This window comes from Colobus angolensis, unplaced genomic scaffold (assembly GCF_000951035.1).
Source record: "Colobus angolensis palliatus isolate OR3802 unplaced genomic scaffold, Cang.pa_1.0 Scaffold6, whole genome shotgun sequence".
NCBI classification, from domain to species: Eukaryota; Metazoa; Chordata; class Mammalia; order Primates; family Cercopithecidae; genus Colobus; species Colobus angolensis.
The window spans coordinates 11,400,177-11,414,075 of NW_012119598.1; the positions used below are offsets into that span (position 1 = coordinate 11,400,177).

General features: G+C 40.9%; 1 protein-coding gene across 1 annotated transcript in view; it reads left to right on the plus strand.

Annotated features, from left to right (window-relative positions):
• PAK1IP1 (PAK1 interacting protein 1) overlaps nt 1–10,908 on the plus strand; it is a 14,456-nt gene extending 3,548 nt beyond the window's left edge. The window contains exons 3-10 of the mRNA XM_011962677.1: nt 4,624–4,744; nt 4,819–4,893; nt 5,331–5,383; nt 6,418–6,563; nt 6,658–6,755; nt 9,301–9,400; nt 10,117–10,240; nt 10,398–10,908. Of these exons, the coding sequence (XP_011818067.1) occupies nt 4,624–4,744; nt 4,819–4,893; nt 5,331–5,383; nt 6,418–6,563; nt 6,658–6,755; nt 9,301–9,400; nt 10,117–10,240; nt 10,398–10,612 (932 nt within the window). The 3' untranslated portion in view covers nt 10,613–10,908. The remainder of the gene's footprint in view (nt 1–4,623; nt 4,745–4,818; nt 4,894–5,330; nt 5,384–6,417; nt 6,564–6,657; nt 6,756–9,300; nt 9,401–10,116; nt 10,241–10,397) is intronic.
• Nucleotides 10,909–13,899: the final 2,991 nt, after the last annotated feature.

Genomic DNA, 13,899 nt, shown 5'->3' on the forward strand with positions numbered 1-13,899 from the left:
GTCTCGGCCTCCCAAAGTGCTGGGATTACAGGCTTGAGCCACCGCGCCCGGCGACATCCGAATTATCTTAAAAGAGACATGTCAGTTGTTAGGCAGGTAAAGTTTGCAAAGTGGGAGAAAGGACATTCTAGGCAGAGGTGGCAGTGTGAGGAGCACAGGTAGTAGCATCATAGCAATATCTGACTTTATTGAGGGCATATTAAGTACCCCTCTGTGTGCCAGGAAAGTAGAAGAGAACACCTAGTTTCAAAGATGTTACTTGACTTGCCTGAGGTCTCAAACAGTGGAACTAGAACTTGCACCTAGGTCTGGAGCCCAGACCCTTTTACCGCTGGTGTTCATGGGGAACTGTAAGCAGTTCCGGATTATGAGAAGGTTAAACTGGGAGTTCGAGTGGCTGGAGAAGTAGATGGGACCAGATCCTGGAGTCCTTGAGAGAGCCAGGTAGAGACTGAATTGGGAGGGAGGGAGAGGGCAAGCTAGTGAATGAATGACGTGGGCTTGAGGAAAGTACTGCCAGTTTGTATAGGAGGGATGCTGACTGAGAACCCCAACAGAAGGACTGATGAAGGCCTGCGCCATTGGAATTGGCAGCTACAGATTGAGTAACATCAGTTCGCAAGATTTTCTGAGTTTCTTCAGTAATAAGCCACAGACATTTCCCTAGAGAGGGGAAGGTTACTTGGTGTGTGCGGTAGAAGGATTGAGTTACCAAGGAATTAAGAATTTTGGTGAAGGAGTGGATTAGGTTGTCCGCATAGAGAAAATGTGTTGTCAAAGGCCGGGCATGGTGGCTCACACATGTAATCCCAGCACTTTGGGAGGCTGAGGTGGGCCGAGCATGAGGTCAGGAGATCGAGACCATCCTGGCTAACATGGAGAAACCCTGTCTCTACTAAAAATACAAAACCTTAGCTGTGCGTGGTGGCACGCACCTATAGTCCCAGCTACTTGGGGGGCTGAGGCAGGAGAATTGCTTGAACCCGGGAGGCAGAGGTTGCAGTGAGCCAAGATCGTGCCACTGCACTCCAGCCTGGGTGACAGAACAAGACTCCATCTCAAAAAAAAAAAAAAAAAAAAAGAAAAGTGTTGTCAAGGGCCTGGAGATCTCTGAAATACAAAAGCAGGTGGAGTGTGAGTGCAGGAAGGCGTGAAAGGGATGGGAAGATGTGAGCTTGTGGTCGGCAAATAGGTTCCTAGAGGTCAAGTGTTACACCGTGCAATAGCTCTATGTGGTAACGACGCCCAGCCTGTGGGTGTAGGGGACTGAAATGCGGGGGAGGCAAAGGTCCCTGGAGTTGAAGTCACGAAGTAGTACTACAATGCCCAGCTTGTGGTTTGGTTTTCCACCCTGGTGGTCAAGGTACCCAGGATAGTGCCAAAATCAAGGGAGATAAAGACTGAACAGGTAAATTTTTTTCTTCAGTACCAAACGTTTTATGCTGATTTTATTGCATTTTCCCAGGGGACAGAGAATGAATAGTAACTCAGCTAAGAAAGTTGGTTTTCTGCAAAGAAAGGCAGATAAAATACGTACCCTTTTTCTACCCAATCTTACATGTATTTCAGAGGATCCACACCAGGCGTTGGTTTCCAGCAGTAAATTTGCAGCCATAAATGGCTTCCTTCTATTAGATGTTCCCTTAGTTTATTCAGACTGCTATAACGAAATACCTTAGAGTGAATAATTTATCAATAATAGGGATTTATTTCTCACAGTTGTAGAGGCTGGGAAGGCTAAGATGAAGGCACCAGCAGATTTTCATGTCTCATAAGGACTGGCGCCCTGTTGTTGTGTCCTCATGTGGTGGAAGAGCAAAGCAGCTCCCTACACAGTTTTGTAAGGTCAAGCTTGAGAGTTGGAGCCAGTTTTAAAAAAGCAAACAAACAAAAAAAACTTTTGGGGAGCGGGGGGCGGGGTCTCGCTTTGTCACCCAGGCTGGAGTGCAGTGGCGCGATCTTGGCTCACTGCAACCTTCTGCCTCCTGGGTTTAAGCGGTTCTCCTGCCTCAGCCTCCCAGGTAGCCTGGATTATAGGCACCTATCACCACACCCAACTCATTTTTGTGTTTTCAGTAGAGACGGGGGTCTCACCATGTTGGCCAGGCTGGTTTTGAACTCTTGACCTGAAGTGATCCACCCACCTCAGCCTCCCAAAGTGCTGGGATTACAGGCGTGAACCACCGCGCCCAGCCAAAAAAAACTTTTAGAAGGTGGCAGTCCTCTAATCCCGTTCCTGGGGGCTTGCCCTCTTGACTTAGTCACCATCACCTCTTAAACTATCACATTGGCAACTAAGTTTCAGCAGATGAATTTGGGGGGACACTTTCAGACTGTGGCAGACTGTCCATTGCTGCTTTGACAGCTATCTTGCTCTTCATCAGAAGCTGTGCTTTGAGTGATTCAAATATGCATTCTTTTTTTCTCTATCTCGTAGTCCTGGTTCATACAAAGAAGTCTTCTTTCTAAATTTGACCTGCCCAAACCCATTAGTACAAGAGTTCAACAATAAGAAAAGGAATTACATAAAGGGAATTGAGATTGGGGGGTGAATGAAGTAGGGCTCTTGGTTTCTTCTGTTTCTTGTATAAATCTTTTTTTCTTTTTCCTTTTTTAATTCTTTTCTGTTTTTCCTTCAACTTTTATTTTAAGTTTAGGGGTACACATGCAGGATGTGCAGGTTTGTTAGATAGGTAAACGCCCCATGGTGGTTTGCTGTATAGATCATCCCATCACCCAGTGTCCATTAGCTGTTCTTTCTAATGCTCTCTTTCCCCCAACCCTTCGGCTGCCACAGGCCCCAGTGTGTCTTGTTCTTCCCCTGTGTGAGAACATGCGGTGTTTGGTTTGGTTTTCTTTCTTTTCTTTTTCTTTCTTCCTTTTTTTTTTTTTTGAGATGGAGTCTTGCTCTGTCACCCAGGCTCAAGTGCAGTGGTGTGATCTCGGCTCACTGCAACCTCCATCTCCCGGGTTCAAGCGATTCTTGTGCCTCAGCCTCCTGAGTAGCTGGGACTACAGGCACACACCACCACATCTAGCTAATTTTTGTATTTTCAGTAGAGACACGGTGTCACCATGTTGGCCAGACTGGTCTTCAACTCCTGACCTCAGGTGATCTGCCCGCCTTGGCCTCCCAAAGTTCTGGGATTACAGGCATGAGCCACATTGCCCAGCCAGTGTTTGGTTTTCTCTTCCTGCATTAGTTTGCTGAGGATAATGGCTTCCAACTGCATCCACATCCCTGCAAAGGATATGAGCTCATTCCTTTTTATGGAAAATATTTATGGAAAATATCCTATTTTAGAGAGTTGCTAATAGATAAGTTTTTTTCTAGGGAAGCAGATGTGGGAAAGCAAACTTTCCAAAGCAAGAAATAGGATAATAACGAGAGGAAAATATGAAGAAATGAATGCGAAATGTGTGGAAATGGATCAAAACAGGTCTGAGTGATAATGATTGGATTGTGGCTGATTGGGTAGCTCATTCACTGTTTAGAAAGTGGAAGTCATGTGGCAGTACGCCTGGTTTGTTCCCCAGATTAGCTTGTTAGCTGGTTAGTTTTGTTCACTTCTGCTCAAACTTTCCTAGCCAGCCACCTTCTAAATTTATAATTTGAAGAGGTAAAGCAAGGACGTGAACTGATTTGTTCAAATGTGTCTCTAAACTAGAGATACTCTGCTGAAAATATTTGCATAGATTTGAACAACTGTACTTATATGAAAAAATTTAAGGTATATTTTAGTAATATTAAGACATTGAGGCCAGGCACAGTGGCTCACCCCTGTAATCCCAGCACTTTGGGAGGCTGAGGTAGGCAGATCGCTTGGGCCCAGGAATTCAAGACCAACCTGGGCAACATGACATGGTGAAACCCTGGGTCTACAAAAAATACAAAAATTAGCTAGCTGGCCGGGTGCGGTGGCTCAAGCCTGTAATCCCAGCACTTTGGGAGGCTGAGGTAGGCAGATCGCTTGGGCCCAGGAATTCAAGACCAACCTGGGCAACATGACATGGTGAAACCCTGGGTCTACAAAAAATACAAAAATTAGCTAGCTGGCCGGGTGCGGTGGCTCAAGCCTGTAATCCCAGCACTTTGGGAGGCCGAGACGGGCGGATCACGAGGTCAGGAGATCGAGACCATCCTGGCTAACACAGTGAAACCCCGTCTCTACTAAAAATACAAAAACTAGCCGGGCAAGGTGGCGGGCGCCTGTAGTCCCAGCTACTCGGGAGGCTGAGGCAGGAGAATGGCGTAAACCCGGGAGGCGGAGCTTGCAGTGAGCTGAGATCCGGCCACTGCACTCCAGTCCGGGCGACAGAGCGAGACTCCGTCTCAAAAAAAAAAAAAAAAAAATTAGCTAGCTGTAGTGATGTGCACCTGTAGTCCCAGTTACTCAGGAGGTTGAGGTAGGAAGATTGCTTGAACCCAGGAGGCAGAGGTTGCAGTGGGATAAGATTGTGCCATAGCACTTCAGCCTGGGTAACAAGAGTGAAACCCTGCCTCAAAAAAAAAAAAAAAAAAAGATACTGAGTGTTTTACTTAGCATAGCATAGCCTTCAAATCAGAAATGGAGTTTGCATTTAAAATGAATATTATTTTTGCCTATTTTGGTTTTTCCATAGGTACAATAACTTGCCTGAAATTCTATGGCAACAGGCATTTAATCAGTGGAGCGGAAGATGGACTCATCTGTATCTGGGATGCAAAGAAATGGGAATGCCTGAGGTCAATTAAAGCTCACAAGTGAGTTGGGCTCTTCCCTTTGGCATTCTCGATGTGCCAGTCAAGTTGGGGACTAACTGTTGGTTTCGTTATAGAGGACAGGTGACCTTCCTTTCTATTCACCCATCTGGCAAGTTGGCTCTCTCGGTTGGTACAGATAAGACATTAAGGTAAGTCATTAATGTTCAAGAGCATTTTTCTAAGGTGTCTCTTTTACTACAGCTCTCCACCATTTAAAAATGCTGTGATACAAGGGAAACGTCAAAAGCTGGTGAACCTTTTCACAGTGGTGGGATAAAAATGAAAAACTCTATTTTCAAACATGCAGTTATGCTGCAGGCATCATAGCTGTGAATTGAAGGTTTTAGAAAGGGAAACCTTCTGAAAATACAGTGGATACGACATGTTAAAGGGATATGGGAATGGAGCAAGTCTTATTCCTGCCTCATATTATTTCAAAATGTTGCTGTAAGGAAGATAGCAGGTCTTTTAAATAGTCAATATTTACTAAAATTGTCACGTGAGTAAGCCTTCATTATGCTTGTTCTTTTACGCTTAATAAAAGGTAGTTGGTGATCACACCATAAGTAAGCTTCCTGTTTTGCAGAACGTGGAATCTTGTAGAAGGAAGATCAGCATTCATAAAAAATATAAAGCAAAGTGAGTATTTTTGTTTGAAATACAGGTTGAGCATTCCTAATCTGGAAATCTGAAATGCTCCAAAATCTGAAACTTTTTGAGCACTGATGTGATGCCTCAAGTAGAAAATTCAACACCTAACCTCATGATGGGTCACAGTCAGAACTTTGTTTCATGCAGAAAATTATTTAAAATATTTTATAAAGTTACCTTCAGGCTAGATGTGTATGAAACATAGATGAATTTCATGTGTAGACTTGAAACATGAGTTTCATGAGTTTTATCCTCGAGATATTTCATTGTATATATGCAGATATTACAAAATCCAAAACAGTTCTGGTGCCAAGTGTTTTGGATAAGGGATACTCAACCTGTATGTTTTACAGTGACTTATGGAATATGAATATAGATACACATTTTTACGTGTGTGTATGTTACATATTTATTTCTCTGCATGGTGGTGGTTACCTCCGAGCAAATGCCTTGGGTTTCTTTCTTTTCCCATTTTAGATCTAGATTTCTGTTGTGGCTCTGCCACCTGCCTTTGATTTGATTTGATTTGATTTGATTTGATTTGATTTTTTGAGATAGAGTCTCACTCTGTCACCCAGGCTGGAGTGCAGTGGTGCTACCTTAGCTCACTACAACCTCTGCCTTCTGAGTTCAAGTGATTCTCCTGCCTCACCCTCCCAAGTAACTGGGATTACAGACGCGTGCCACCATGCTTGGCTAGTTTTTTGTATTTTTTGTATTTTTTGGTAGAGATGGGGTTTTGCCATGTTGGCCAGGCTGGTCTCAAACTCCTGGCCTTAAGTGATCCCCCCACCTTGGCTTCCCAAAGTGCTGGCATTACAGGTTTGAGCCACTGCACCTGGCCAACCTTTGACTTTTTGAACCTAGATTGTTTTCTAAAAAACTTAACTTGTAAAATGAAGATGAACTAGGATAATAAATTTGAAAATACACAGTATAAATATTTTCTATTTTTATTACTGCTATGATTATTTTATGTTTTATTTACAAAATAAATAAACTTCATTTTTTTCCACTTATAGATGCTCACATAGTAGAGTGGTCCCCAAGAGGAGAGCAATATGTAGTTATCATACAGAATAAAATAGACATCTATCAGCTTGACACTGCCTCCATTAGTGGTACCATCACAAATGAAAAGAGAATTTCCTCTGTTAAATTTCTTTCAGTAAGTAAGCAGAAATCAGTGACGAAAGTTTGTGGTGATGGTTGGAACTGTTGATGACATTCTGGATGTTATTAATCTTTTTCCTGTCTCCTAGGAGTCTGTCCTTGCAGTGGCTGGAGATGAAGAAGTTATAAGGTTTTTTGACTGTGATTCGCTAATGTGCCTCTGTGAATTTAAAGCTCATGAAAACAGGTATTTTTACTACTCTCTGGTGTATATGTCTAGTCTTAGTAAATGGTATATATGCAGTAGTTTCATAAACCAGGGTATATGTTTCTATCGACAACTGCAGAAATAATCAGACATATTTACATGTACAGTATATGGTATCTGGAGTCTAATAAGATGGTGGAAAATGTTATCTTCCTGGCCTTTAATAATGCAAAAGTGGGCCGGGCGCAGTAGCTCACGCCTGTAATCCCAGCACTTTGGGAGGCGGAGGCAGGCGGATCAGGAGGTCAAGAGATCGAGACCATCCTGGCCAACATGGTGAAACCCATCTCTATTAAAAATAAAATAATTGGTGTGGTGTTACGTGCTTGTAGTCCCAGTTACTCGAGAGGGAGAGGCAGGAGAATCGTTTGAACCCTGGAGGCGAAGGTTGCAGTGAGCCAAGATCGCACCACTGCACTCCAGCCTGGTGACAGAGTGAGACTCCGTCTCAAAAATAATAATAATAATGCAAAAGTGATGAAATTGTTTTCAGGACTGTCATTTGCACAAGATATTTTTTAAATGTCTGTTAGACGTAGAGCCTGAAATCAAGCATATTTGAACAAACAAAAGACTAAACAATCTTGAGCTTTGTTCCCATCTACTTTTGTCCTTTTATGTAATTCCCCTTGCCTACTTCTTCCCCTTTTCCATGTGATTTTTTTTTTCCTGCAGGAGAAGTGAATTGACATTATTGAGTTCCTGTTTTGTGCCAGTTTTTATTAACTTTTAATGCTTTCTCTATTTCTAGCGGGTGGATAGTCCCGAAGTAAGTAGTTAAGTGGCTTGGCCAATATTACCCCACTCTTAGGTAATGGAGCTGAGAGCTGAACCCGGTTTTATCTGACTCTTATATCCCTGCTTTTTCTAGTAATTTTGAAAAAGGTGATCTAATATACAGAGTTAGAATTTAATGTGTTCCCTTTGCATGTTCTATGTCTCAAATGAGTCTTAGTTCTTATTTCTTAAACAGTGGTTAAGTTTTAAGAAATCTGTAAGAGTACTGCCGTCAGTAGTATAAAGGCCTTACTCTTCTCCTATATCGGGAAGTAAACATATTCTTCAAGGTCGCCCATTCCAGATGTACTAGTAACACTTAAGATATTTGACCATTCATTTATTTAACAAGTATTCATTGAGCATCATTATGAAATACTACACGAGGTATTTAATGATGAACAGAAAAGACGGGAGCTTGTGCTCTCATGGCTTTTATATTGTAAGGAGGCAACAGATTATAAACAAGCAGATCATTATGACAGGATGGAAATAGAAAAGTAGAGTGATTAAAGATTAACAAGGGTAATTGGTTTAGATAGGATGATGATGGAAGAAGATGTGAGACCTTAGGAATGAAAAAGGAGCTAGTTTTTAAAAGAAGAGAGAGGCACAGGTGCAAAGACCCTGAGAGAGAACAGAGCTTGGTGTATTTTAGGAGCAGATAGAAGAACTGTGACAAGGTGAGAATGAGCAAGGAGAGGATGGTGGAAGCCAAACGGTGCCCATAATCATCATAATTTTACTTACTATGGAAAAATTTAAAAGCATTTAGACTGGTTTAAGGTGCTAATCCTTTAAGACCCACCACCAGCTTTAGCAACTGTCACTGTGTGGCCACTCTTGCTTCATCTGTATGCCCAGCCACTTCCTCCTCTCCCATGTTATTTTAAAGTAGATCCCAGTTATATAGGATTTTAAGCCTGGAAGTTACAAGATTTGATTTACATTTTTAAAAATTGTTGGCCAGGTGCAGTGGCTTATGCCTGTAATCCCAGCACTTTGGGAGGCCAAGGCAGGTAGATTACAAGGTCAGGAGTTTGAGACCAGCCTGACCAACATGGTGAAACCCCGTCTCTACTAAAAATACAAAAATTAGCCCGGCATGGTGGTGCACACCTATAATCCCAGCTACTCAGGAGGCTGAGGCAGGAGAATCGCTTGAACCCAGGAGGCGGAGGTTGTCGTGAGTTGAGATCCCACCACTGTACTCCAGCCTGGGTGACAGAGCAAGACTCTGTCTAAAAAAAAAAAAAAATTGTTAAGGGGCAAAATAGAAGCAGAAAGGCCAATTAGGCTACTTCTGTGATCCAGAGGAAAAATAATAGCTGCTTAGACTAATAGTGGTGGGACTGGAGATGAGGGAAATGGGTGTGTGGGAGAGGCCTTGATTCATCATTTCTGTTGTCTTTTCTCTCCTTACTGAACTTGGAGTTTCTTGCGGTGATGGGCTTTGTTTTTCTCATCTTTAGTTCCTTTGTAATAACCTGATTATTTATAGTTATCTGTTATCTTTTCAACTTTTCCTTCAGATATAGTTGGCAGTTGATTTTATCTTGTATTTTGGGCCTGAATATATCTCATTAATGGGAATGCGAAGCATAGTTACGTTTTAAGGCACCTTTCATTGAGCAGTTTGGAAATAACCTGAAACATTGCGAAAGCACTAGTCTGTGTGTGTAGTTTTTAACAATATTAGACTTTTTGGAGGACAAGATCTTTTATGGTGTTAATATTTCTCTCCTAGGGTAAAGGACATGTTCAGTTTTGAAATTCCAGAGCAACATGTTATTGTTACAGCATCGAGTGATGGTTTCATCAAAATGTGGAAGCTTGAGCAGGATAAGGTCCGTGCCTTAACACAATCTAAATGTACTTTAATACAAGTCTTGCTCGTAAGTGAGGTGGAATGTTTTTTAAGGGTCATAAGACATAGGTCTTTAAATAAACAGACTTTTAAATCTCTTCCAGACATGATTGATATTAATGGTTTTAAAATTAAGGTTCCCATGGAGGTGCCTTGATGGTTGTCATTTCTGAGTGTGAGCTGGCGGTTTCCCAGAACTCGCGCTGCTCTTTTTAGTCAGAGAAGCTCTACTTTCCTCTCTCTTGCATATTGGAGTTCTCTGGAAGCTCTTGGGTAGAAATACTGCCATTGCTAAAATAATTTGGAAGCTCCTGATCAATTATGAAATTAACAAACCATTTGAACCAGACAGTTTGGAAAATTAAATTCCCTCCTGTAGTCTCCTTACAGTCTCTCTTGGTTTATTCTTTGTTCTCTCATAAACACATTCTGTGAATATGGTTTGTTGAATGTCTCTTTTTCCAAGGTTCTTTGTTCAGCCCTGGAAATAAGACCTGATTCCTTTCTTTAGAATTTTCAAATTCTGAATACTTCTTAGAAATAGTTAAACTAACCATGAGTGAACATTATATGTTGCTTCTGAATATCATATTTTGTATTCAAGAAAATACAGGAAGTTTTAAATTAAGGTAACTTGATTATGGAAAAAGAAATTCTTGAAAATGCACATCATGAATGTTTGTTTCTTCTGTTTAGAAAGTTCCCCCATCTTTACTCTGTGAAGTAGACACTAAAGCCAGGCTGACATGTCTTGGAGTGTGGCTAGACAAAGTGCCAGACACGAAAGAAAGCTTTCCTCCAGCAGCAGAGCCTTCTCCTGGTAATCGAATTTCATTGTTTTGACATTTTGAATAATCTGTTATCTCTTAAATTGTAGAAGTGGAGGAGATCCAGATAATTTCACTTTATTGACAGCCTGTGTTTATTTCATTCAAAGGGGAAAACAGTCTTTAAAAGCACTCTCTTTTGTGTTGTAGTAAGTAAAGAACAGTCCAAAACTGGCAAAAAGGAGCCTGGTGACACAGTGCACAAAGAAGAAAAGCAGTCAAAACCTAACACAAAGAAACGCAGTTTAGCAGGTGACAGTAAGAAAGCAACAAAAGAAAGTGGCCTGGTATCAACCAGGAAGAGGAAAATGGTAGAAATGTTGGAAAAGAAGAGGAAAAAGAAGAAAATAAAAATAATGCAGTGAATCCCAGATGTCTCCTGAAAGAACTCATTTAGATGAAATCATTCTACTCAAATGTACATTAATTTTCTTTTTTTTCCCCTGAGTAAAAGCAAGAAATTTCTTCCTTTGGAGAAAATATACATATTAAAAAACGACTTTTAGATGGGTTTTTTTTTAAAAAAAAACAGTGGTAAAATTACTTTTGGCAGACAGTGTTTTATGAATTATGTATCATGTTGATATATAATATGTTAATGTGTCATGCAATTTTTGTACAAAGCAAATAAAGATCTTTCTCAAAATATACTGTAAAATAATACAGAATATTGAACACATTCTTTATCAGATTTAGATGAAGGAGTCATTATTCAAAATTTTCTCCTAAATGGGGAAGAATTTAAGAACTGCCTTTAGCCTCTTCAAATGGTAAGTAGTAATTTTAGATTTTCATACCAACAGGACGAACTTAAAAGATTATACATATATAAGATATATATGTATGAAACAAACATATGCTTAAGTGTAGGACCACGTACCTAAGATTATAGAGAGATTGCCAGACTTCTTGAAACTAGTTTGCTTCCAAGCAGTTGATGTACAAAATCAGGATGCGAAAATGCTCTTTTTTTCTTTTTTTTTTTGAGATGGAGTCTCACTCTGTTGCCCAGGCTGGAGTGCTGTGGCACAATCTCAGCTCACTGCAACCTCCGTCTCCCAGGTTCAAGCGATTCTCCTGCCTCAGCCTCCCAAGTAGCTGGTAGCTTGAGCCAAAGAGTTTGAGACCAGCATGGGCAACATAGGGAGAACCTGTCTCTCCCAAAAAATCAACTGGTGTGGTAACATGCTCCCAGCTACTCATGAGGCGGAGGTGGGAAGGATGGCTTGAGCCCAGGATGTGGAAGTTCCGGTGAGCTGAGACTGCACCACTCTACTCCAGCCTGGGCAATGGAGCCAGACCCTGTCTTAAAAAAGAAAAAGACATTATTGGGGATCCATAGGTTTGAATTAGCCAGGCAGATACTAGATACCTGAGGCCATCAGGAAAATCACTTGTGATTAGGCAGAATAAGAACAGGCACTGGAATTACCACTCCATAGGAATAAATTGTCTAGGAAATGAACCAAATTGTGTGTCTTAACATCCGTCTACTCCTTTGTTAGCTTATTTCATAAGATACTAACATAAATGTAGGTCATTGGCTTTGTTTTATCAATTCAACTTAAAAATTTTGAGGTCATTGTAAGAAATATATACTTGTAAGAAATAACAGAGAGATTCCACCCGGTTTTCCCGTTGATAACATCTTGCAAAACAAGGGCAATATCACAACCAAGCCAAGATATAATAGAAATGATAAGATCAAGATACAGAACGTTTCTATCACAATGATCCCATTTGTCCTTACAAGCCATTCTCAGTTTCCTCTTGTGCTCGTATAGCTACGCCCACCTTCGTAACCTCTGGTACCAGTGGTCTGTTCTCCATCTCTGTAATTTTGCCAAAATTATGATTGGATTATACTTTCTTTTGGGATTGGCTTTTCACTCAGCATAATTTGGACATTGATCCAGGTTGTTGCATCAACAGTTCTGTTTTTAGTACTGAGTGGGATGTCCATAGAGAGTAAACACCTGTAGAAGGACGTCAGGAATGTTTGTTTACGTATCTAAATAAAGTTGCTGTAAACATTTGTGTGCAGGTTTTTATGTGAACAGCAGTCTTCATTTCTCTTGGATAAATGCCCAGGAATTCCAAAGTTTTCCAGAATAGCTGTATGATTTTACATTTCTACCAGTAATGTTTGAGTGATACAGTTTCTCTGCATCTTTCCAGCATTTGATGTTAGTCTTAGCCATTCTGGTAAGAGTGTAGTGATACTTTATTGTTTTTATAACTTACATTGCTCTGATAGCTAATGATGTTAATAATCTTTCTTTTTTGTTGTTGAATTCTGAGAGTTCTTTTTTTTTTTGAAATGGAGTCTTGCTGTGTCACCCACCCAGGTTGGAGTGCAGTGGCGTGATCTTGGCTTACTGCAACCTCCGCCTCCCAGCTTCAAGCGATTCTCCTGCCCCAGCCTCTTGAGTAGCTGGGATTACAGGTGCATGCCACCATACCTAGCTAATTTTTGTATTTTTAGTAGAGGTGGGGTTTTATCATGTTAGCCAGGCTGGTCTTGAACTCCCGATCTCTAGTGATCCACCCTCCTCGGCCTCCCAAAGTGCTGGGATTACAGGTGTGAGCCACGGCACCTGGCCAAGAGTTCTTTATATATTGTAGAAACTCAACCTTTGTCAGATAGGTGGTTTGCAAATATTTTTGCCTAGTCTGTAGCTTGTGTTTTTATCCTAACGGCCTTTTGCAGAGCTCAAGTTTTTTATTTTGTTGAAATCCAGTTCATCAATTTTTCCTTCCATGGATCATGGTTTTGGTGTGAAGTCCAAGAGACCTTTGTCTAGCCTTAGATCCTGAAGAGGTTCTATATATTTTTTAAAGGTTTTGTGGAGTTTTACATTTAGTATGTGATCCATTTTGAGTGTATAAAGTGTGAGGTTTAATTCCAAGTTTATTTTTTTTGGCTATGGATATCAACTTGCTATATAGCACCTTGTTGAAAAGACTGTTCTTCCTCTATTGAAATACTTTTGCATCTTTGCCAGAATTCAATTGAGCGTATTAGTGTGGGTCTATTACTGGGCTCTCTATTGTGTTCTATTGATCTCTGTTGATCTTTTTGCCAGTACCATGCTGTGTTGATTACTGCAGCTATATAGTAAGCTTTGAATTTGAGTAGAAGGATTCTCCCCCTTTTCTCTTTTTCAAAATTATTTTCACTATTCTAGTTCCTTTGCCTTTCCATATAAAATTTAGGATAATTCTGTCCTCTACAAAGAAAAGAGTACAGTCATGTGTCACTTAATGACAGGAATACATTCTGAGAAATGCCTCATTAGGTGATTTAATTTTGTGTGAATATCATAGGGTGTACTTACACAAACCTGGATGGTAGAGCCTGCTGCATACCTAGGCCATACGGTATAGTCATAATCTTATGGGACCACCATTGTATATGTGATCCGTTGTTGACCAAAATGTCATTATGCAGCACGTGGCTGTACAGATCTTTGATTTTTTTTGGAGACAGTTTTGCTCTTGTCACCCAGGCTGGAGTGCAATTTTGTGATCTCAGCTCACTGCAACTACTGCCTCCTGGATTCACGCAATTCTCCTGCCTTGGCCTCCCGAGTACCTGGGATTACAGGCACACACCATCACACCCGGCTAATTTTTGTATTTATAGAAGAGA